At 48.1% G+C, this 21,125-nt stretch overlaps 1 protein-coding gene across 2 annotated transcripts in view; it reads right to left on the bottom strand.

Moving 5' to 3' along the window:
• The window catches only part of DLL3 (delta like canonical Notch ligand 3), a 160,653-nt gene extending 140,455 nt beyond the window's left edge, over positions 1 to 20,198 (bottom strand). The window contains exons 1-5 of one of the 2 annotated variants that reach the window (XM_084814690.1): positions 20,075 to 20,198; positions 16,409 to 16,654; positions 12,316 to 12,373; positions 8,209 to 8,466; positions 3,916 to 4,277 (exon numbers count right to left, since the gene is read on the bottom strand). In XM_084814690.1, coding sequence (XP_084670816.1) covers positions 3,916 to 4,277; positions 8,209 to 8,466; positions 12,316 to 12,373; positions 16,409 to 16,654; positions 20,075 to 20,197 — 1,047 coding nt within the window. In that variant the 5' untranslated portion in view covers position 20,198. Of the gene's footprint in view, positions 1 to 3,915; positions 4,278 to 8,208; positions 8,467 to 12,315; positions 12,374 to 16,408; positions 16,655 to 19,340; positions 19,805 to 20,074 lie in introns of those variants that run through there. The other variant, XM_084814691.1, reaches the window with a different exon arrangement.
• Between the last annotated feature and the right edge of the window lie 927 nt (positions 20,199 to 21,125).

The following is a 21,125-nucleotide window of genomic DNA, read 5'->3' as shown; positions in this document are numbered from 1 at the left end:
GAGAAGGCAAGACTGAACATCGACATCTTGGGAATCAGTGAACTAAAATAGACAAGCATGGGCGAATTTAATTCAGGTGACCATTATGTCTACTACTGTGAGCAAGAATCCCTTAGAAGAAATGGAGTAGCACTCATAGTCAATAAAAGGGTGGGAAAAGCAGTACTGGGGTACAATCTCAAAAACGATAGAATGATCTCGGTACGAATCCAAGGCAAACTATTCAATATCACAGTAATTCAAGTCTATGCCCCAACCACTGAGGCCAAAGAAGCTGAGGTTGATCGGTTCAATGAAGACCTACAACACCTTCTAGAACTAACACCAAAAAAAATGTCCTCTTCATCATAGGGGATTGGAATGCTAAAGTAGGAAGTCAAGAAATCACCGGGATAACAGGCAAGCATGGCCTTGGTGTACAAAATGTAGCAGGACAAAGGCTAATAGAGTTTTGCCAAGAGAACACGCTGATCATAGCAAACACTCTTTTCCAACAACACAAGGGGCGACTCTACACATGGACATCAACAGATGGTCAATATCGAAATCAGATTGATTATGTCCTTTGCAGCCAAAAATGGAGAAGCTCTATACAGTCAGTCAAAACAAGACCTGGAGCTGACTGTGGCTCAGATCATGAGCTGCTTCTTGCAAAATTTCGGCTTAAATTGAAGAACACAGGGAAAACCAGTAAACCATTCAGGTATGACCTAAATCATATCCCTGATGAATATACAGTGGAGGTGAGGAATAGATTTAAAGGATTAGACCTGATAGACAGAGTGCCTGAGGAACTATGGACGGAGGTCCGTAACATTGTTCAGGAGGCAGCAACGAAATCCATCCCAAAGAAAAAGAAATGCAAGAAAGCAAAGTGGCTGTCTGATGAGGCTTTACAGGTAGCTGAGGAAAGAAGGGAAGCGAAAAGCAAGGGAGAAAGGGAAAGATATACCCAACTGAATGCAGAGTTCCAGAGAATAGCAAGGAGAGACAAGAAGGCCTTCTTAAATGAACAATGCAAAGAAATCGAGGAAAACAATAGAATGGGAAAGACTAGAGATCTTTTAAAGGAAATCGGAGATCTCAAGGGAACGTTTTGTGCAAAGATGGGCATGATAAAGGACAAAGAAGGCAGGGACCTAACAGAAGCAGATGAGATTAAGAAGAGGTGGAAAGAATACACAGATGAACTATACAGGAAAGATCTGAATGTTCCTGATAGCCATGATAGTGCGGTCACTGAACTTGAGCCGGACATCCTAGAGAGTGAAGTCAAGTGGGCCTTAGGAAGCATTACTAACAACAAAGCTAGCGGAGATGACCGTATTCCAGCTGAGCTTTTTAAGATCCTAAAAGATGATGCTGTTAAAGTGCTGCACTCAATATGCCAATAGATTTGGAACACTCAAGACTGGAAAAGGTCAGTTTACATTCCAATCCTAAAGAAGGGCAATGCCAAAGAGTGTTCAAACTACCGTACAATTGCGCTCATTTCACATGCCAGCAAGGTGATGCCAAAATCCTACAAGCTAGGCTTCAGCAGTATGTGAACCGAGAACTACCGGAAGTACAAGCTGGGTTTCGAAGAGGCTTAGGAACTAGAAATCAAATCGCCAACATTCGTTGGGTCATGCAGAAAGCAAGAGAATTCCAGAAAAGCATCTATTACTGCTTCATTGACTACGCTAAAGCCTTTGATTGTGTGGATCGCAACAAACTCTGGCAAATTCTTAAAGAGATGAGAGTACCAGACCACCTTACCTGTCTCCTGAGAAACCTGTACGAGGGTCAAGAAGCAACAGTAAGAACCGGACATGGAACAACCGATTGGTTCCAAATTGGGAAAGGAGTACGACAAGGCTGCGTATTGTCGCCCTGCTTATTTAATTTATATGCAGAGTACATCATGAGAAACGCTGGGTTGGATGAATCACAGGTTGGAATTAAGACTGCCGGGAGAATTATCAACAAACTCAGATAGGCAGACGATACCACCCTAATGGCAGAAAGCAAAGAGGATCTAAAAGGCCTCTCGTTGAGGGTGAAAGTAGAGAGTGAAAAAGCTGGTTTGAAACACAACATTAAAAAAAACTAAGATCATGGCATCTGGCTCCATCACTTCCTGGCATATAGAAAGGGAAGAAATGGAAGCCGTGGCAGATTTTAGTTTCTTGGGCTCCAAGTTCACCACAGATGGTGACTGTAGCCATGACATTAAAAGACGCTTGCTCCTTGGGAGGAAAGCTATGGCAAACCTAGACAGCATAGTAAGAAGCAGAGACATCACCTTGCTGACAAAGGTCCACATAATCAAAGCTATGGTTTTCCCAGTAGTAATGTATGGCTGTGAGAGCTGGACTATAAGGAAGGCTGAGCGCCGAAGAATTGATGCCTTCGAACTGTGGTGCTGGAGAAGACTCTTACGAGTCCCCTGGACTGCAAGGAGGTCAAATCAGTCCATCCTAAAGGAAATCAACCCTGAGTTGCTCATTGGAAGGACAGATACTGAAGCTGAAGCTCAAATATTTTGGCCACCTAATGCGAAGAGAAAACTCCCTGGAAAAGACCCTGATGCTGGGAAAGATTGAAGGCAAAAGGAGAAGGGGACGGAGGATGAGATGGCTAGATAGCCTCACCGATGCAATGAATATGAACTTGAGCACGCTCCGGGAGAGAGCGGAGGACAGGAAGGCCTGGCGTGCTGTGGTCCATGGGGTCACGAAGAGTCGGACACGACTGAACAACAACAACAATTGGCCATCAGGTATGCCAGGCTTTACGAGCCTAAACTAGCACTTTCAGATCTGTATGGGTAATGATTCACACAAATGAAGGAAAACATCGGGCTGTGCTGCAAGGATTATGGGATGCCTTTCCCATGCGGCATTCTCCTGTGCAGACTCACAGTTTAAGTACAGGCATGCCTTCCCCATCCCTGAAAGAAAGCCACAATGAGTGATGTTACATGAAGATGTACCCAAGAATTCTCTTCTGCTTCCTAAAGGAGGAAATCAACCTTGCAGTGGGCAGAGGCTGGACTCCATCTCCCATCATTCCCAGCCAGCATAACCAATGGTCTAGGATTATGGGAGCTGTAGTCCGACAGCATCTGGAGGGCCACAGGTTCCTCACTCCAGCTCTAGAAAGAGTAGAGTGGGCTCAAATGCAGAGTGGGCTTCCATGAGATCAGGAGTAGGGGGTACATACTCCTATTTAAGGAAAACCCCATATTTCTGCTCTCCGCTTTTCAGCTTTCAGCTGAGAAAAGTAGAGGAGTTTGAAGTGCAGTAAGGATCTGCTAAAGCAAGGGTCAGGTCAGACATTCAAAATCTTGCCCATGCAATGTGCAATGTGTTCCAAGTGCTCCAGGGAGGAATGCACTTGGGCAACGCAACATGCAACCTGGGACATCCATGGAGACAGCACAGATTCCTGATGGCAGCTCACATGATCCTGACAGCAGACTTTGGAGCTGTTATACTGAGTAAACTGCCCTTCAAGTGCTAAAAGCACTTCAAACTTTGCCTCAGTTTTTACAGCCCTCGTATGGTAGCCCATGTTCAGAATGCAGAAGCAGAGAGAATGGTGGTTTGCTCAAGTGAGTTTGTGGCTGAAGTGAGATCTAAACCAGCTCAGTTCACACTCATAGCCACTACCCTTGCTCTCAGGAGGTGTAGTATATATAGGTTGCTACAGCTGAATCTCTGGACATCCCAGGTCACTTTAAGTTATGTTATCCTGACAGTTGCATCTCTAGGGACAGTCTGTTAGATTTTTAGAAAGACTTCAGAATGTCTGAGCCAGCCTTATGTCTCTGCTCTTATGGGCATGGTGTGCTACAGGAAGGCAGTTTATGGGGACAGGAACAGGGTTGGGAGAGAAGATGGGGTTCGAGGGGTAAGATGCAATACTGACATTGCAGCTGCCTCCATTCTTGCACGGGTTGCTGTCACATTCATTGGTCTCGATCTCGCAGCTCGTCCCAGCAAAGCCGGCCCGGCAGCTGCAGGTGTAGCTCCCTTGGCCTGTGTTTGTGCAGGTGGCACCATTCTTGCACGGACGGTGATTGGTGCAGTAGTTGAGATCCTGGTTGCAGAAGAGCCCTCCCCAGCCTTCCTGGCAGTTACACTGCCATGGCTGCATGCAGGTGCCATGGAGGCAACCTGGGTAGCGGACACACTCGTCGCAGAAGTGCCCTTGCCAGCCGATCCGACACTTGCACTCGCTGGGCTTCTCGCAGAACCCGTGGCTGTTGCTGCAGCCAGGCAGACAAATTGCTGAAAAGGGTTAAGCAGAGAGGAGGAGGAGGTGGTGTGGGGGAAGAGGGGGGGGAGAGAGAGAGAGAGGGAGAGAGAGAGAGAGAAAGCCAGTGCTGTTGCTGTATAGATTTCATGCGTCACACCAACATCTGGCGCCTGCCACCGTACCGAACAAAAGGCCCACATGCCACCCAAAAAGGCAAGCCACCATGGGACAGGTCCTGGCCGGGCTGGAACACGAGTCCCCTTTTCATCTCTCGCTGCTCCCCATTGTTCCTTGGGAACAAAAGCAGAGTGTCTGCGGGGGGTGAAGGGGGGATTCCCTTGACCCACTTTTAAGAGGGCCCCACTCCCAGCAGAGGCACACAACACTATCACAAAGGAGCTGGGAGCGCGCGGCTTGCGTGACCCTGTTTAATTATCTATCCCCCGCCCAACCCACCTTTCCCCTCAGGAAGTTAACCAGCCCCTCCATATGCCAAGACTCCAAGGGGAAGCTTTGTGAAGCAATTAAACCGTCGCGATTTAAGGGACTGTAAAAGGAGGGATGCCCTGGGCCCAAAGCCATTTCCATGGAGATTGGCAAAGCCCACGAGGACTGGGAATCTAGACAAGTTTGCCCCTTTCATCACTCTTGTCTTACCCCTGCTTTAACGTTTGAGGATTAGAGAGGCATATGCAAACTTGTATTTACACACACATGGCTTTAACATCTTGATATTTCACAAGCCTGTAGAACCAACACATCCTCCTCCTCCTCTCATCCAGAACCCTGGGAAACACAGACAGCAAATTTATCTCTTCAATACTACAGTCCATATTCAGTGGGAAAGGAAGAGACAGGAACGTACAAGGTAACATGAAAGAATTAGAGGCTCTGAGGATGTTCAGAATGAATCCCTCTCCTCACTGTGTAATCAGATGAGGGAGCAAAGCTCTCCTGATCAGAAGGCATGTTTGAGCTCTAGAACCTGGTGTTTTACAAGTGGCAGTACATTCTCTTAGGGGGGCAGCAGAGAAGGGAATGAAAGCTCTCCCAAATGGCATGAAAGGAAGGGCATCTTTTGTTAGGGATGGTTTTGCCCATTTTAAAGGCATCTTTGTTTTCCACTGAGTGGCACTTCAGGAACATAAGAATTACCTTGCTTGTGCAGATTAGTCTCCCTCCAGCAACAGCCAGCCAAATTTTTCTGAAATCTCACAAGAAGAGCATGACTGACATATTGGACTGATCTAGAGAGGTCTTGCACAAGCAGAAATACACTTCACTTCCACTGGCACAGAACAGCCCTGACAAATTCCCCCAATTTCCCCGTCCCACTGGGGCCCTCTATGTGCCATCACATGCCATTCCAGAGCATACCTCCACCCTCAGGAGCAGCTTTGGGGGGGCAGAGGGCTGTAGTGGGGGCAAGGAGGAGCCAAGAAAGTCCTGTCACATGAGAGAAGTTATACCTGCCTATCTTTGGATCCAAGCCATTTGTTTCAGTTACCTATCATGGCTAATATCAGTTGACAGTAAATGCATATGGGAGAAGAATTCTAATTCTTCTAATTCATTCTAAATGGCATCTAAGCTAACAGCCATAGCCACACCTTGTGCCAGCAAATTCCAGAAGTTAAATTATGTACTGTGTGAAGTACTAAACCTACTGCCTATCAATGGGTGACCAGAGTTCAAGTAATGCAAGAGCAAGAAATGTTTCAGCCATGTCACCCACACACTGCTCATAATTCTATAGATCTTTGTGTCCCGCCAAACTTAACAGACCCAACCCTATACTGAAGACGCTGCAATCCCTTGACCATTTTAACTGCACCAGGTATTAAAACTCCTGTCTGCTCTCCCCCTGCCACTCCATTTTCAGATCTGCCGACGCCAGAATCCTTTGGTTAAGGCCAGAATCCTTTGGTTAAGGTAAATTTGTAGACTCCTACAAATTTGGGATCATAACTGATCCTCAAAAGGGTGCAACCCCCCACCCCCAGTGCTTTTATTTACATTTTGAGAATTTCAATAAAAGGGCAGGTGGACTGCAGTAAGAGCAGGCAGGGAACAGAGGGAAATGAGACCGTGCACAGTTAAGGTTTTGGCATCAAAACGATCCCCATTGTGGAAACTGTCATTTCATTTTTTTAAAGCTACCATATATTACAGCAGGAGCTGTTAACCTTTCAGGTTTTTTTGAACTTATACCTCCAGGAGATTTTGACTTGGAAGGAAAGAAGTATGATTAAAAACAGAAGAATCACCTTGCTGGATCAGGCCAGACATCCATCTAGTCTCGCATCCCATTTCCGCCAATGGCCAGCCAAATTTTATTTTATTTATTTCAGAAAGTGTCCACACTGCTTTTCATTTAAAAAAAAACAACAAAAAAAACAACAACCAAAGTGGGGATGCCACCAGGATGCCAACAAGCAGGGCATGAAGATGACAAGTCTCCCCCCTTTACCCTCCTGGAACTGGCACTGAGAGGCATACTGCCTCTAGAGGCTCCATTTAGTCATCGTGGCTAATTCCTGTTAATAATTGTTTTGAGCATTTTAAGACAGAAGCAGCATTGGAAAGTTATTTTGCATTTGGAGAAAGATAAGCAGCCCCTGACGAAGGAAAGTCCTTTCCGAAACGTGTTGGTTATAATAAAACATTTTTTCAGGCAGCTGGGAATATTTTCTCTTCTGTTTAGGGACACATAAGTGCCTTCCCCTCTTGCTGTTCCCTTAAGGGTGCAATCCTATGGCCGCTAGTCAGTGGCTCCGAGCCCATGCTCCGAGGTCGATTCCTGAGAACCGACCTCCACCCCCTCCCACGCCGCCTCGTAGTCAGCACGGATCGGCCCTGTGCTTGGAAAAGCAGGGGAAACAGGGCGTTCCTGGGGGCAGGCTGGGGAGGTCGGAAGTGCCGGTACGACACAGCCTATGTGTCATCCAGCCGCCCCTTTCCATGCTCTAAGGTCCCACGTCCAGACAGCCAAAATCAGCTGTCTGGCCACGAAAGCAGGGCAGCAGGAGCGTGGAGGAGATCTGCTCCTCACCACTCCTCCTGTGCTGCACTGGCTAGGCAGTTGCCCCCGGGTACGGAGGCGACTGTCGATCCCGATAGGACTGCTCCCTAAGAGTCATTAACAGACTCACTCTCATGAATCTGCCTAACCCTCTTTTAAAGCCATCTAAGACAGTGGCCACCACCACATAGGGGAGGGAGCATAGCTCAGTGGTACAGCCCCTGATTTTCATGCAAAAGGTCCCAGGTTCAATCCTCGACAGCATCCCCAAGCGGGGCTGGAAAAACCCCTGCCTGAAACCCTAGACAGCCACTGCTGCCAGTCGGTGTCAACAGTACTGGGCTAGGTAGACCAATGGCCTGGCTCTGCATAAGGCAGTTCCTATGTTCTCATTTGGAGGCACTGGATGCCATATTTTTATTTTGCATAGTGTAAAGAAGTACTTTTTTGTCTGCCCTGAATCTCCTGATAATCAACTGGCCATTCTACTTTAAACCCTTCCCTAATAACCGTAGCATGGTAAAGGACCAATCCCATGATAGAGTCTAAGATCCCACATAAATTTACATAGGGCATCATTAGAGAGCCCTGTACACCCTTCTCTCTCTGTATAGTTGCACCCAAATAGAATTTCATATGGTTTTACATTAAATTCGAGCCATTGTTAAATATATTGTATTATTATTTTTAAGACTGACTTAGTTAGGAAAGCGCTTTTTCCAAGTGCGGGAGGGTGAAAGTCCTCTCCCCCCATGGGATGGGTCTCACAATAAGGACTGGTATCTCCCTACTTTAACAGCCCATATGCAGGGAGATAGCTCATGCTGGCCCAACACACTTGTTTAGCTATGCCAGTGAAATATCAGGATTGGAACTCAACTCCTTTCTCCCATTGCTCCAGCTGCAGCTGCTGCATCTCCCTCTGCTTAAAGGCTACTTACGCTCGGAGCAGTATTCGCCCCGCCACCCTGCCAGGCAGATCCGGCTGCCCAGCTCATCACAGGTGTAGTGCCCAAAGGTATCGTCCCGTGGCCGGCAGTAGTCAGAGCAGCTCTCCCCGTAGTAGTGCTCGTCACAGGTGACGTGGTAGGAATATCGCAGCTCGCTCTGGTCTCCCAGCTGCACATCTTGCGACCAATCCTCACCCACAGCCAAGCGGCGGCGTGTAGCCAAACGGCTGATCAGCCTCTGGGCATCCTCTAGAGGAAGGGAAACAGGGAGGAAGATAAGTAGGCAGTTGAGTTGGCCGTTAAGCAATGAGAGGGACAGGGAAAGGAAAAAAAGAGACACCACCAGCTAGAAATGAGGCTCAAACCTCTGAACCCGAAAATCAAAGGATCTTGGAAGGTGCAGGGTTGAAGACGCATGCTAAAAGAGTGGTACGCTTCCGTGGTCATGTGGCCGGCATGACTGAACACCGAGGTGCACGGAACGCTGTTACCTTTCCCGCCAAGGCGGTACCTATTTATCTACTTGCAATTTCTTGCTTTCGAACTGCTAGGTTGGCAGGAGCTGGGACTGAAGACGGGAGCTCACTCCGTCACGCGGCACTCGGGTCTCGAACTGCTGTCCTGCCGACCTTCCGGTCTGCAGTTCAGCATCTTAACCACTAAGCCACCACGGCCCTAAAAGAGTGGTACGTTCATACAAAAATGAGCAAACCCATACTAGGTACTTCTGTAGGGGCTATTCAAGAAGTAGTGGTGCAGCCAAATCGTTTTAGATCCTGGATTTCATTATCTTAAGGGGAGGAGGGGCTGTAGGTGAACATGTGCATTACTTCCACAATGAAGCACACAACTAACATTTCTCTTCTCCCCAGCGCAATTTTGTGCTTCGCAACAGGTTCTACAATTGTGATCTGTTAGAGCAAAAAAAGGAAACAAAATCTGTTTGCCAACCCTGGTTTAAAAAACAACAACAACACCCAATACTCTGAGCATTTGCAGTTTTGCAATGTAAACTCTTACATTACAGCCCTATCATGACTACAGGAATAAAATGGAATTTGCTTCTGCTGCCCTTATCATAAATACATTTACTTGGGAATAAGCACCTGCTTGTTGTAGAGAAAGGATAAGATACATTTAAAGTAAAATTAGCCTCTGTAACCAAGTACATGCCCAGCTGGCTGCCTCCCAACTTTAAAGTGTTTAAAAATGATAAGGGATACTGTGGTGAGTAGCATCAGCCCTGGCCAGGTGCTGATGCAGAGCCTGATGGCCAATGCCCCCATTACCTGCTGTTCTCTAGACGGTCATTTGGGGGCCCTGGAATTCAGCCCTGAGATCCAGCCCCAGCTGCACCATTGTCAGGAGGGTACACGTTACTTCTGTACCATTCAGACATACACTAAAAATAAAGACTACATAAGCACAAGTTGGGGCATATTATATTCCAGAGTTCTTATTGCCTGTTACAGTGCCTGTCACTGCACTGAGGCTTGTGTCAGAAGAGGAGGGATATTTCTTGCCTGCTCAATTGCTACAGAGATACAAAAGCCTACAAGCAAAATAGATTGATGTCAACACCACTTACTCTCCCCAAGGCATACACTATCTATCTATCTAGACTGTCAACACCTTGTCATAGAGTCTTCCTGTGTACAGTCTCAGTTGGTGCTCTACACTGAATTTATTTTACCCCCCTCCCCATGCAAAAATATATACCACTTTAATAAAGTTCATGCTCAATCTCTTTTTTACACTAGTAAAGAACACTTCTACTAGATACTGGAAACAGGGTTATTTATTTATTTATTATTTAATTTATTAATCACCCATCTGGCTGGTCACCCAGCCACTCTGGGCGATGTACAACATACAATAAAACAATAAAATTCTACAATAAAAACATTTTCTAAAATACCCTAACCCACCCCAAATGCCTGCCTGAACAGCCACGTTGTTAATGCACGACGGAAGCTCATTAAAGAGGGGGCATGGCGGAGTTCCCTAGGGAGGGAGTTCCACAGAGTGGGGGCCACCACAGAAAAGGCCCTCTCCCTCGTCCCCACCAGTCTAGCTGTCCTGGCTGATGGGACAGAGAGAAGGCCATCCAAGGCTGATCTTGTTAAGCGGCCTGTCTGGTGCTGCTGGAGGCGCTCCTTGAGGTAGGCTGGGCCGGAACCATATAGGGTTTTAAAGGTCAAAACCAACACCTTGAATTTGGCCCGGAAAACAACTGGTTATCTCCTTCCTTCTCAGCTCTAGCTTTTAAAATTTTGTTTTAAGAAAATCTTATTTCATGTAAGAATTCTATGCTAATCTGAATTATTTTCCTCAAGAAAACATCCTGATTGCAGATTGTGCTCTTCCTGAATCTATCCAAGCGTAGCTGTCACACTTTAATGACCAGACACACACGTCGTACTTTAACTGGCTTCCCAAGGTGCAAGAAAAGAACACACCCCTCAACATGGACAACTGATTGCAAGGTAACCACTATTTCCAGGGCTCTGTGTTTGCTATGACAGCGTGAAATCAGTGTGGACTGATCTAGCAGAGCTCCTCTTACATACTTATGTAGCTCAGTGGCCACAGGTGGGATCTGCTAGCCAGGACATGTCCAGTTCATGTCTCATCTTTGCCATAAACTCACTAGGAGCACACTCCTTTGCAAGTTTAGACAGAAAAAGGTCCTACAACTCCCAACGTGGCTGAATGAGGAATGCTTGGATTTGTAGGACTTTTTTCTGTCTAAGCTTGCATAGGACTGCATCTTAAGTGACCTTTTGCAAGTCACTTTTCTTTCAACTTTATCCCACACCAGATCTGCAACATGGGGGATAATACAAGTCGGTGGAGGAGCAGGGGGAAGAGAATCAGGAGAGGCCGTGGCTCAGTGGCGGAGCCCCTGCTTTGCATGCAGAGGGTCCCAGGTTCAATCCCTGCCATCTCCAGGTAGGGCTGGAAAAAAACCCTACCTGAAACCCTGGAGTCGTTGCTGACAGTCAGTGTCGATAATACTGGGCTAGATGGACCCAGGATCTGACTCAGGATAAGGCAGCTTCCCATGTTCCTAACTTCGTTGGAAAAATCCCAGTCGCTGTCATCCCCAGCATGTTCACCATCCATATTTTTCAATATAATTAACCACAGAATCAGACAGTTGGAAAGGACTTTAGAGATCACCAAGCCCAACCCGCTGCTCAACTGAGGATCCTGATTGCAGGATGCAACTACAGCATTCCTGGCTGCTGCTTAACTACCTCTAGTGAAGGAGAACTCACCACCTCCAGGGCTGGTCTGTTCCACTGTCAAACAGCTCTTACTATTAGGAACCTTTTCCTGATATTTAACCAAGATCTACTGCCCTAGAATTTCCCCCCATTAGTTCTAGTCCTGCCCCCTGGGAGCAACAGAAAACAAGTCTGCTCCATTTTATGTGTGGCAGCCCAAACAAAATTGAAGAGGGCTATCTTGTCTCCCCTTAATGTTCTCTTCTCCAGGCTAAACATACCCAGCTCTTTCAACCATTCCTCACAAGTCTTGGTTTCCAGACCCGCTCACCAATCTGGTTAGCCTCCTCTGGATACACTGCCGTTTGCCAACGTCTTCCTTAAAATGCACCACCCAGAACCGGACACAGTAATACAGAAGCTACTATATATACTTCAAATGTGTTATATATACACGCATAAATGAATGTGCACACAGCTGCAACCCTAACTATGTGATTAACCTAAGGCATTCTCCTAAGACATAAAAATCATCTAAACAGATGGCTTACTAACATCCATATTCACCAATATCTAAAACTTCAAGACAAAAAACTAGATTGTCTTAGCATATATTCTTTCCAAAAACTAACTTGATATCAACAGTTTTAGAGTCAACATATGAGCCTCTTTTCCTTTAAAGAAAAGAAAAAAGATTCTGTCAAGGTCAGTATATATGCCTCAATATATGCCAGGAATAAAGAACTCTTTGTTTTTTCCCTTGTTATTTCCTTTCGTTATTTTGAATAATGCTGGCCTACTTTACAGGGGTTGTTGTGTGGGCAGCACTTTGAACACCTGCAGTGTATTACTAGTTAAAAAAAAATACCTGTGGATGGCTCTCCTGATTCAGCCCTCCAGGATTCGATAATGAGGGAGAAGGTGCCCTAGAAGGGAAGGAAAATCACAAATGAGACTTGAGGAAACGCAGCAGAGGAAAGGAAATAAAATTCATAATAGGGAGGAGGAAATGTTGATAGTGGTACTGAAAGAACTGCATTGGCTCCAATTCATTGCTTGGCACAGTTCAAAATGCTGCTGCTTTTCTGCTGTGGGGTGTTAATACTTGGCACAGGCTACTGTAGGGGGTGCCAGCTGCTCCCATATGAGTGCCTTGCCCATAAATACCATACCACAGAGCAGAAAAAAGGGAAAAGAAAATCTGAATAAACTATTTGAATTCTCAGTGCATTTTGAATGTCTAGCAGCTTTTTGACCAATGGCTGTATAACCAATGTAGAATTTCCTCTGGTGCAACAGCTGTTCAGTATTAATTGGTGGGCAACTCCGGGAAATTTTAAAATCCATCTTTTCTTTTTTTTTTAAAGACTTTTTGCCCAATTAACCTTGCCCATCTATTGTAATTCTGCTATTAAATGGTTCCATCTTCATTCCTGAGTCAGTTTGCATGGAACAATTCCAGACTCCGGTTCACTATCACAGAGTAGCCCCCAGGTAAAGAGAAGTTTGTCAACCCTATTCTCAACATTTATACCCCACTTTTTAACCTGTAAGCATGTTGCTGAGGGAGCTTACACTTATTATAACAAACCATTAAAAATACATTCACACACACAAAACCAAAAACCAAGTAGCCAGGCCTCTTCTGGCCATACCAAATAACTAGGATCCAAACAATTTTAATGAATCCTGTGAGTGTCTTGTTTTTTACCCCCACCACCCACCCTTTGGACAACAGCTCCACCTTCTTCTTCAAACTACTTTTGAAATAAAAATGAGGTGAACTTGCTTAAAAAATAATTCTCTGCATTTTCGTTAGCTAATATTTGTTGTTTGTATAGCTTCTGCCACACAGAGCTATGAGATCTGGGTTCATTGAAGCAGGCGGTACCAAATTCCAAAGGCCTCAAGTTTGGGACTTGGTGCATTTGAGCACAACCTTTCCAGAATTCGGTATTTTCTAATCTGAGCCTCCCACACGATGGGATTATATAGGATTAAATGAATGAAATCATGGTGAAGGGAAAGCTATACAGAGGTATTAACAAGAGCGTTCGGAGCTTCACTGGAGCAACGCTGAAGCAGGCCTAGCTGAAAACAGCAGCCACTGTCCAGTTTTAAAATAATCTAGACTGAACACTGGGCTGAGGGGGCCTCGCTCAAGGGGGGCGGGGGTACCCAGGACTCCCACACACACCTTCATGCAACACGTTAGGGGGTTGCAGGGCCATGCCGCTCAGCCACACCTGCCACTGTGCTCACTGGCCACGTCTCCCTTACCACTCACTCTCGGCCACTGCAAGGCTAGGCCGTCTTCATGTAAGGCCCATTCTGACTATAGCCAGAGGCTGCAGTGGCAGCAGGACTTGTAGGCCTCAACCCCTCCACACACTGAATGTATACATTTGGGGGGTTCATGTGTCCCACCCTCTCAATCTGGTCTTGCTCTGGGACAAGGCCTCAGGCTGGACTTGGGCAGCCATTGGCAGGGGAGGATTTCTGGGTTGCTCTCTGTCTAGCAGGAACATGGAGTCTGGTGTTGTCAGTTGACACCCTCGCGGAGTGCATGTATGTAGCCAACTGAGTTGGCTTCTGTTGGCTCCTCTGAGGTCTCCTCCACAGCTCCACATGCTGACTGGACTCCCCTCCCTCAGCCCTGTCAACCCACCCCATTCACAATACCCTCCAAATTTCTTATCAGTCTATTTAAAAAATATTTTTAATGACACCCTTTACTAAAACCCAGGGTAGCCAAAGAAAAATATAAAAGCAACAACCGCCCAGAGAGCTTCAGACATTGGGCAGTATAGAAATAAAATAAACTGCAGCTAGGAGAACAGAATACACCAATTCAACAGAAAAGATTTTTAAGAGTCCCCCAAAAGCAATGGCTACCCTCTCCCACCACTGGGACAAGTAGGATTCCTTTCATTCCCTCCCGAGGAGAAGGCTCCGTTGTGTGGGATGCCATGGAGGGGCACCTTTAGAGCTACATGCAAATATTGAAATCAAGTGTTTTTTAATTTGAGCGTATTTTATTACTGATGCTCCCTGCTATGCCAGAACAAGCAAAGTTCAATATCTTTGTAGGGGCATCACTTGGCCGAAGAAGTCTTAATCAGATTGCTTAAATGAAAAACCCATATGAAAAACTCAGAAGTGTTCAACCTGCATGCGTTTTCATATGACTACACTAGGGCAGGCTTCAGAGATCTACTTCAGGGGGTTTTATTAGAGCCCTGAAGTCTACCAACTGGAGCCAGGTGCAAAACAGTGGCTCAGGCAGGTAGACACATGCTAAGAATTAAGGAACAGGGTGTCTTTGAAGACATTCTCAGGCCAAGAATTTGTGGCAAGTACCAGAACCAAGTCCTTTCCCACAAAAATCCATTCCTAGTTCCCCCCATCCCCCTCTTCCTTTTCAGCAACCTAACTTGGGGGCAGTGGGAGTAGTTGCCACTATTGTGAGACAACTGGGAGTCAGAAAACCTCACCCACTTACCACAGGATCACCCAGAGATCTACACGTCACAATCTACCTTCAACCTACCCCTGAACTATTCCACTGAAGGGAAAAACACATTTACTTCTTTTTAGATGATACACACACATATCACACCAGGTGTGCCAACATATATGCGAGTGAAGAATTCTAAGATTCTACCTGCTACCCAGAATTTTTGGAAGTTCTTCCATTAAAATTAGCTTAAAAAAAAATCTATGGCCTAAATAAGGGGAACCTTTTCAATAGATCAAAAAGTTTCTAAATCAATTAATCAATGTAAACACAGCATCCCTAATTCCAAGGGAAAATTCCAGTTTTGATATTTGAATTACACTGGCCTTTATTCCCAAAAGCAGGTTCTACAAGCACCCACATGGGATTCAATGCATCAGTTTGATGCACAGGAGCCAGACAAGGCAGAGACAAAAGCACCTCTGATAACTTCCTACTGCGTGGCCAAATGGGAATATTGTAGAATTTAACTGAGAAAAAGCTGGGGTCAAATCCCTACTGAGTCACAAAACTTAGGTGGTTACCCCAGGCCAGTCCTTGTCTGCCTAAGCTACCGCCGAGGGTTCAGAGGCAGCATGCCACCAGATAGCAGTTGCTGCGGGGCTTCCCAGAGGCATCTTGTTGACCACTGTGATAGATCGGTTTCCAAACAACTGGAAAATGGGCACATGTACATCCCTTCTCAAATCCCTCCCCCTGCTTTTTCCAACTCTTCTGGTTATTCACTAAAGCAAAGAAGCAAGAACAAAGTGGACTGGTCCACATGTTAACAAACCAAGGTTTAATTAGCCATGGCTTGTTGAATCATGGGTTGTTGTTACCTGTGAACCCAGAACTATAAGTTAACTATGGGTTGTTAAGCCTGAACAACCCACGAAGAAAACCTATGATTTGTTGTTAGGTTGTGAACTGTGGGTTTTTTAAACCACGTGTTGTCGTTACATGCAAACCCAGAATCATGGGTTGTTTATGGGTTTTGCCAGGCTTCAGAAGCAGTGGGCAAGAATGGTCAAAAACCCCCAACATTTCTACATTCCAGTAACAGCAGTGCCACAAAGGCAGTTGGAATACAAGGAGTGAATGGGCAAAGGATGAGGGAAATAAATGACCCAAGGACTGAGAAAAGAAACCATGATTTGTCTGAATGTCTGCTACACAAACCCTGGGTAGGACAACAAACCATGGTTTAAATATATCATGGGTCAGTATTATGTGTGAACCAGGCCAGCATGAGCCAGAAAAGGCACATTCACTATAATTAAAATAGGCATGGTACAGAACTCATGAAGAAGCTAACGAAGGAAAGGGGTGCAAAGCCACTGGACACCAGAAGAATGAAATGAGGCCAGGGGGTGCTGGGGGTGGAAGGAGTGTCGAGGCTTCATAGCCACTCCCAGGTATCAAAGGAGATGTCCGGAGTGTGTAGGGCTGGGAAGGATCTCACCGGCCACTTGAAGTGGAAAGGGACACGGATGGGCCCACTGGTGGCCACAGCACTGCGATCGGCAGGGACAATGTCACTCAGGGCTGCCCCGAAGGTGCAGGGGGGTTCCGGAGACACAATGGCTTGGGCATGTTTGAGGCAGACACGGAAGAAGAGGCGGCAGGGGTGGGCGCCATGGCACAAGCTTCGGGGGCTGCTCGTGGTGAAGGAGTGCACCTGGAGTTCAAACACGCCAGCTTCCTCAGCCTGTGGGGGCGGAAAAAGGAAACCAGTTAACACAGGAGAGGTAACTTCCTGTTGCACTTACTCACACATACACCCTCTCCCATTAAGCTCCTATCCTTACTCCTTCCTACCAGGCTCCTTCCATGGGGCACCCAGGCAGTGGGAGAAGACAAATTAACTCATTTGGGGTGCAATCCTATACATGCTTAGACAGAGGAAAGTCCTACAGCTCTCAGCATGCCCCAGCCAGCATCCCTCTGCCCCAACTAGTATGCCCCACAAATCCCACCCTATTTTTAAATGTACCCTGGCTGAGTCTGCGGATGTGCGCGTGTTGATTTGGCAAGGAGGCTAGCTCCCCGGAGGGACCATAAAGACTGTTTTTATGGACATCATTGCACCCCCTCGTGCAAATGGCAAACAGGTATACTCTGTCTCTTCCGGAAATGTTCTGTCCCACCCACCATTTCACATTACTTCCAAGAAGTTCTCCTGATTCCCCCCGCTGAATCCACAGCGAGCTACCTCATCCTTCAAGTGGCTCCCTAAACCATAGAGTCTCCCAATATCCCATAAAGACACCTCCCACCCCACGTAAGGCCAGAGTACTGGAGAAGTTAAAGAATCCTGGCTAACAGCCTAATCTTATGCAAGCTCCTAAGCTCCAATGAATTACACTTCCCTAAGAGGATGAGGCCAGAACGTAGCTCCAGCTCTTGCTTTTCAACAAGGCATAATTGATTGGGGAGGATAATGCAGTTATGCGGCACCTGAAAGACTAATTGATTGTAGAAAAAGCCAGATGCATGAAGGGGCTGGGTAAGGTGCATGCAAGAAAGTGAATCTCCCCACACACACACACACACACACACACACACGCACGCACAGTAGAAGGAAGAAAATGTTTTACAAAGTGTGATTAAAAGATAAACAGCTTGACAACCCCAGAGAGAAGGGGGTAATGCAACCACCACAAATCAACAACTCCAAATCTATGCCTGTATTACAGCCCTGCTAACTCTAAGTAGCTGTCCATGTCTAGGGCCTCAGACTGTGGGGTAAGAACTCCCAGCGGGTGGTGTCACAAGACAGCTACAGAAGGTTGCAAAACACGCCCACCCCAGTGCCTCCAGTTGCAGCAGCTGACCGAAGGAACTGTTCCATTCCTCCTGTCCTTCAGGCCAATGCCTAGACTGCTGCCAGGACAGCAGGGGTCAGGGGAAGGGGGAATTATTTCTGCTCGATCATTTTTAATGCCTATTTGCCAAAGCCCACAAATTCTCATGCTCAGCAGCCAAGCATGCACCATTGCACACACAAAAAATCCATACACTCATCTGCTCTAACAGATGGCTGGCACAGAGTTCGGAAGAAGAGGGTCCCAAAGGCAAAAGTTTAAAAGCGGCCCTCCCACCCCTCAACGAGATTGAGCAAGAAGCTTCTTAGGGGCTCACAGGTGTGGGTGTGTATTTTGTATGAGAGAACAGGCAACAGCTCTTCTGGAGCTAAGAAGAATCCTGAACGTATACAAAGGCCTCTCCCTCACCAGTGAGATATACAGCCAGCCCCTAAGTACCTATGGTCAGGGGGCTCATAGGATAAAGTCCCGAGGCAGACTTCAGCACCAGCACCTCTTGTTTTAGGTGACAAGCTCTTCTCCCACTATGAAAACCGTCCAGGATAATTCCCAAACCTTCGTTTTGGTGAACATGCACACCCAGTGTGTTGTATTTTTTTTTTTTTTAATACTCCAGCAGAAAACAAGTTTCCAGATTTTGCCCTTTTAATCTCTTCGCATGTTCATGGCTTAAAGGGCATTTCCTATTATCTGGATGAATTGATTCCATTGGGCAAACCCACTTATAAAGTGTTTCCTTTTTAATGTGTCTGATCAAAATCTTATTTTGTTATAAATGCAGAATAAAAAACTTCTAAGGATAATAGCAGTTGTGCTTCACATGCCTGTACACATACATCCATGCATGTCTTCTAAGGTTTGGGCCACTCCGAAAACTCACTGCTTTGAAAACTTCCTCCTACTCCCATGACTTATATGATACAGGTAGTCATACACAAAATCAAGATTCATATTGACACTTAACGTAGGGAGGAGAAATGTCTACACTGCAGAGCCCAGCTGCAGATGAGCAGCCATCCAAGAGGCTGCATATATTTCCCACGCACTCAGTAACGAGGACTAGAAACTTTTCTAAACGTCTTAAGCCCCCTCCACTTTATTGTGAGCGCCTTGCGGGAGGCCTTCGGGTCGCATCCAGCCCGGCTGGCCTGTCAAATAAGACTTGGCGCCCCTGCCTAATCCTTCCCCAAATTCGCATACCCGTGGTGGCCAATCTTCCACTCAAAGACCAGTCCTCGAGCAAGATATCCGACTACCTCCACCTCACTCACAAGCCCGCGGGCCGATTTTCACTCGATTTATCCGGAGTAACCCACAGCGACCCGCTCCTAGTTTTATGGTCACCAACCGCGAATCCACACGCGCGCGGAAGTCACCCCTCTCGAACTCGGGTCAAGCTAACGTAACCGCGAACAGGCGTCGGAAGTCACAACTCGGGTCCACCTAAAGCGGCCAGAACCCCGCGGCCCCACGCGCGCGGCAGGGAAGCGCAGCGCAAAGCCTGCGGCGGGGCGAGCGCGCGCGCTCCCCGGGGAGGGCCCGGTCCCTCCGCCGCGGCCGCGCACTCACCAGCTGGGCGCCGAGCAGGGCGAGGACGCCGGAGAAGAGGAGCGGGAGGGCCATGAGGCTGCGGTGGCCCAGGCCGGCGGGAGGGGCGGAGGGCGCGCCGCGGGGCCCGCGGAGCCCGGCCCGGCCCGGCCCGGCCCGCGGCGAAGGCGCGCCGGGTGCAGGGAGGACGCGCGCGCCGGGGCGAGGAGGGGAGCGCCGTCGTCGTCCCCGGCGGCAGCAAGACTGGAGGCGGCGGCGCGGGGGCGCGGGGGCTGCTGCAGCCGGGGCGCCCCGGGGCGGGCTGGGGACCTGAGCGGCGGAGCAGCGCCGAGCCACGCGCGCGCAGCCGATGAATGGAAGGAGCGAGCGGCTCCCCGGCCTTTTAGCCCCCGGGCGGCTCGGGCTCCGCCCCTGTGATCCGAGGCCGCGCCCCGCGGGGCTCCTCCGGGGGCGGGCGGAGCGACCCGACGCCTGGGCCCCCTCCCCCCCCGCCCACTCCTCTTCCTAGAGAGATGGCCGCTCCGCAGCGCGCGACCCCGGAGGCCGGCTCGAGAGCGGGAGGCAGGGCGCCTGGGCCTCCCGGGGGCGGGCGGCGGCGGCGATGGATAGAGCAGGAAGGGCTGATGCGCGCACACCCCTCAGGCAGCATCCATGGTTCCCCCCTTCTGCGGTATCCCCCTGACAACCCTGTGGGGTAGGCCAGGCTGGCAGACGGCGCTTTGCCCGAAGGTCGACTTCTGCGGCTCAGTACTTACTCCTGCTCGGCGTGGATACTCCTCGCGCTGCCTTGCTACTTGCTTTCTGTGTCTGAAGCTCGGGGGCAGGCAACTTGTGGTCTTCTCGACTGTTGGCCCTCCTCGCCCATCACCCCCCGCCATTGGCTCTGCTGGCAAGGGCTCATGGGAGCTGTGGGCCAAAGTTGCCCACTGCAGGACAGGCAGGAACACGGCAGAGGTGTCCTTTCTCAGAATGGAGATGGGGAAAACTACACCTGCTGAATGTCTGCCTGCTAGGCAGTTGCTACAGATAAAGACCCACGGGGAGGGAATGGCGCCCCCATCTGCTCTCCACCTCTTCGTGTCCTTCTCTTGATGAAGTGTTTGTCTCACTTAAAATTAGGGAACCACGAGAAACACACCAGCTCAAGCGTTTGCGGGGAGGGGATAACCACAAAAGTATTTCATAATTTTTGTAGAGCTTGATAAGGAAGAATAGAAAATTTGGGGAATGCACTAATAAAACATTCAATCTTGCAGAAAAAGAAGGGGGCAAAGCTCCCCCCCCCCCCGGACATAAAGCTTTCGGGGCAGAGGGGAGAAATTTCTGCCCAGCAACAACTTCAACAGCCACAGCTGGGGGTGATGGGACTCGTAGTCCAACATAGCTGGAGGGACCCAAGTTGGGAAAGGCTGTTCCACAAGCTTTTCTGGAAAGTTCCTTAAATACAGCCTGCATCTCCCCCCCCCCCCGCTAGAAACTACCTTTAAGCCAGGTGGTCACATCACCTCCTCTTTCCCTGTTGCAAAGCATTCCAATTGTCCATTCGGTACAAGGGCTTTTGTCTTGGTTCCCCCAAACTTTTATTTTAAAAAAATCTCTCCCCTCTGTAAATGTTAATAAACAACTGAAGGAACCCTTCCTGGCTGGTGGAGCCATACAGTAGTGTTTTATTCACATTGAAACGTGGGGGTGGGGGGGGAGGAAGGGGGCTTCATAAGAGCAGCAGGATTGCTCCAGCTGTATGCTAATCGCAGCACCTGCCCCCTTCAAAGTCCCTCCAGCGCTGCCCCTTGCAAACCTCTGAAG

This window comes from Heloderma suspectum, chromosome 10 (assembly GCF_057233095.1).
Source record: "Heloderma suspectum isolate Gila_16-S chromosome 10, 16-S_ref, whole genome shotgun sequence".
Taxonomy (NCBI): Eukaryota; Metazoa; Chordata; class Lepidosauria; order Squamata; family Helodermatidae; genus Heloderma; species Heloderma suspectum.
This window is presented reverse-complemented; position numbering and strand designations above follow the sequence as displayed.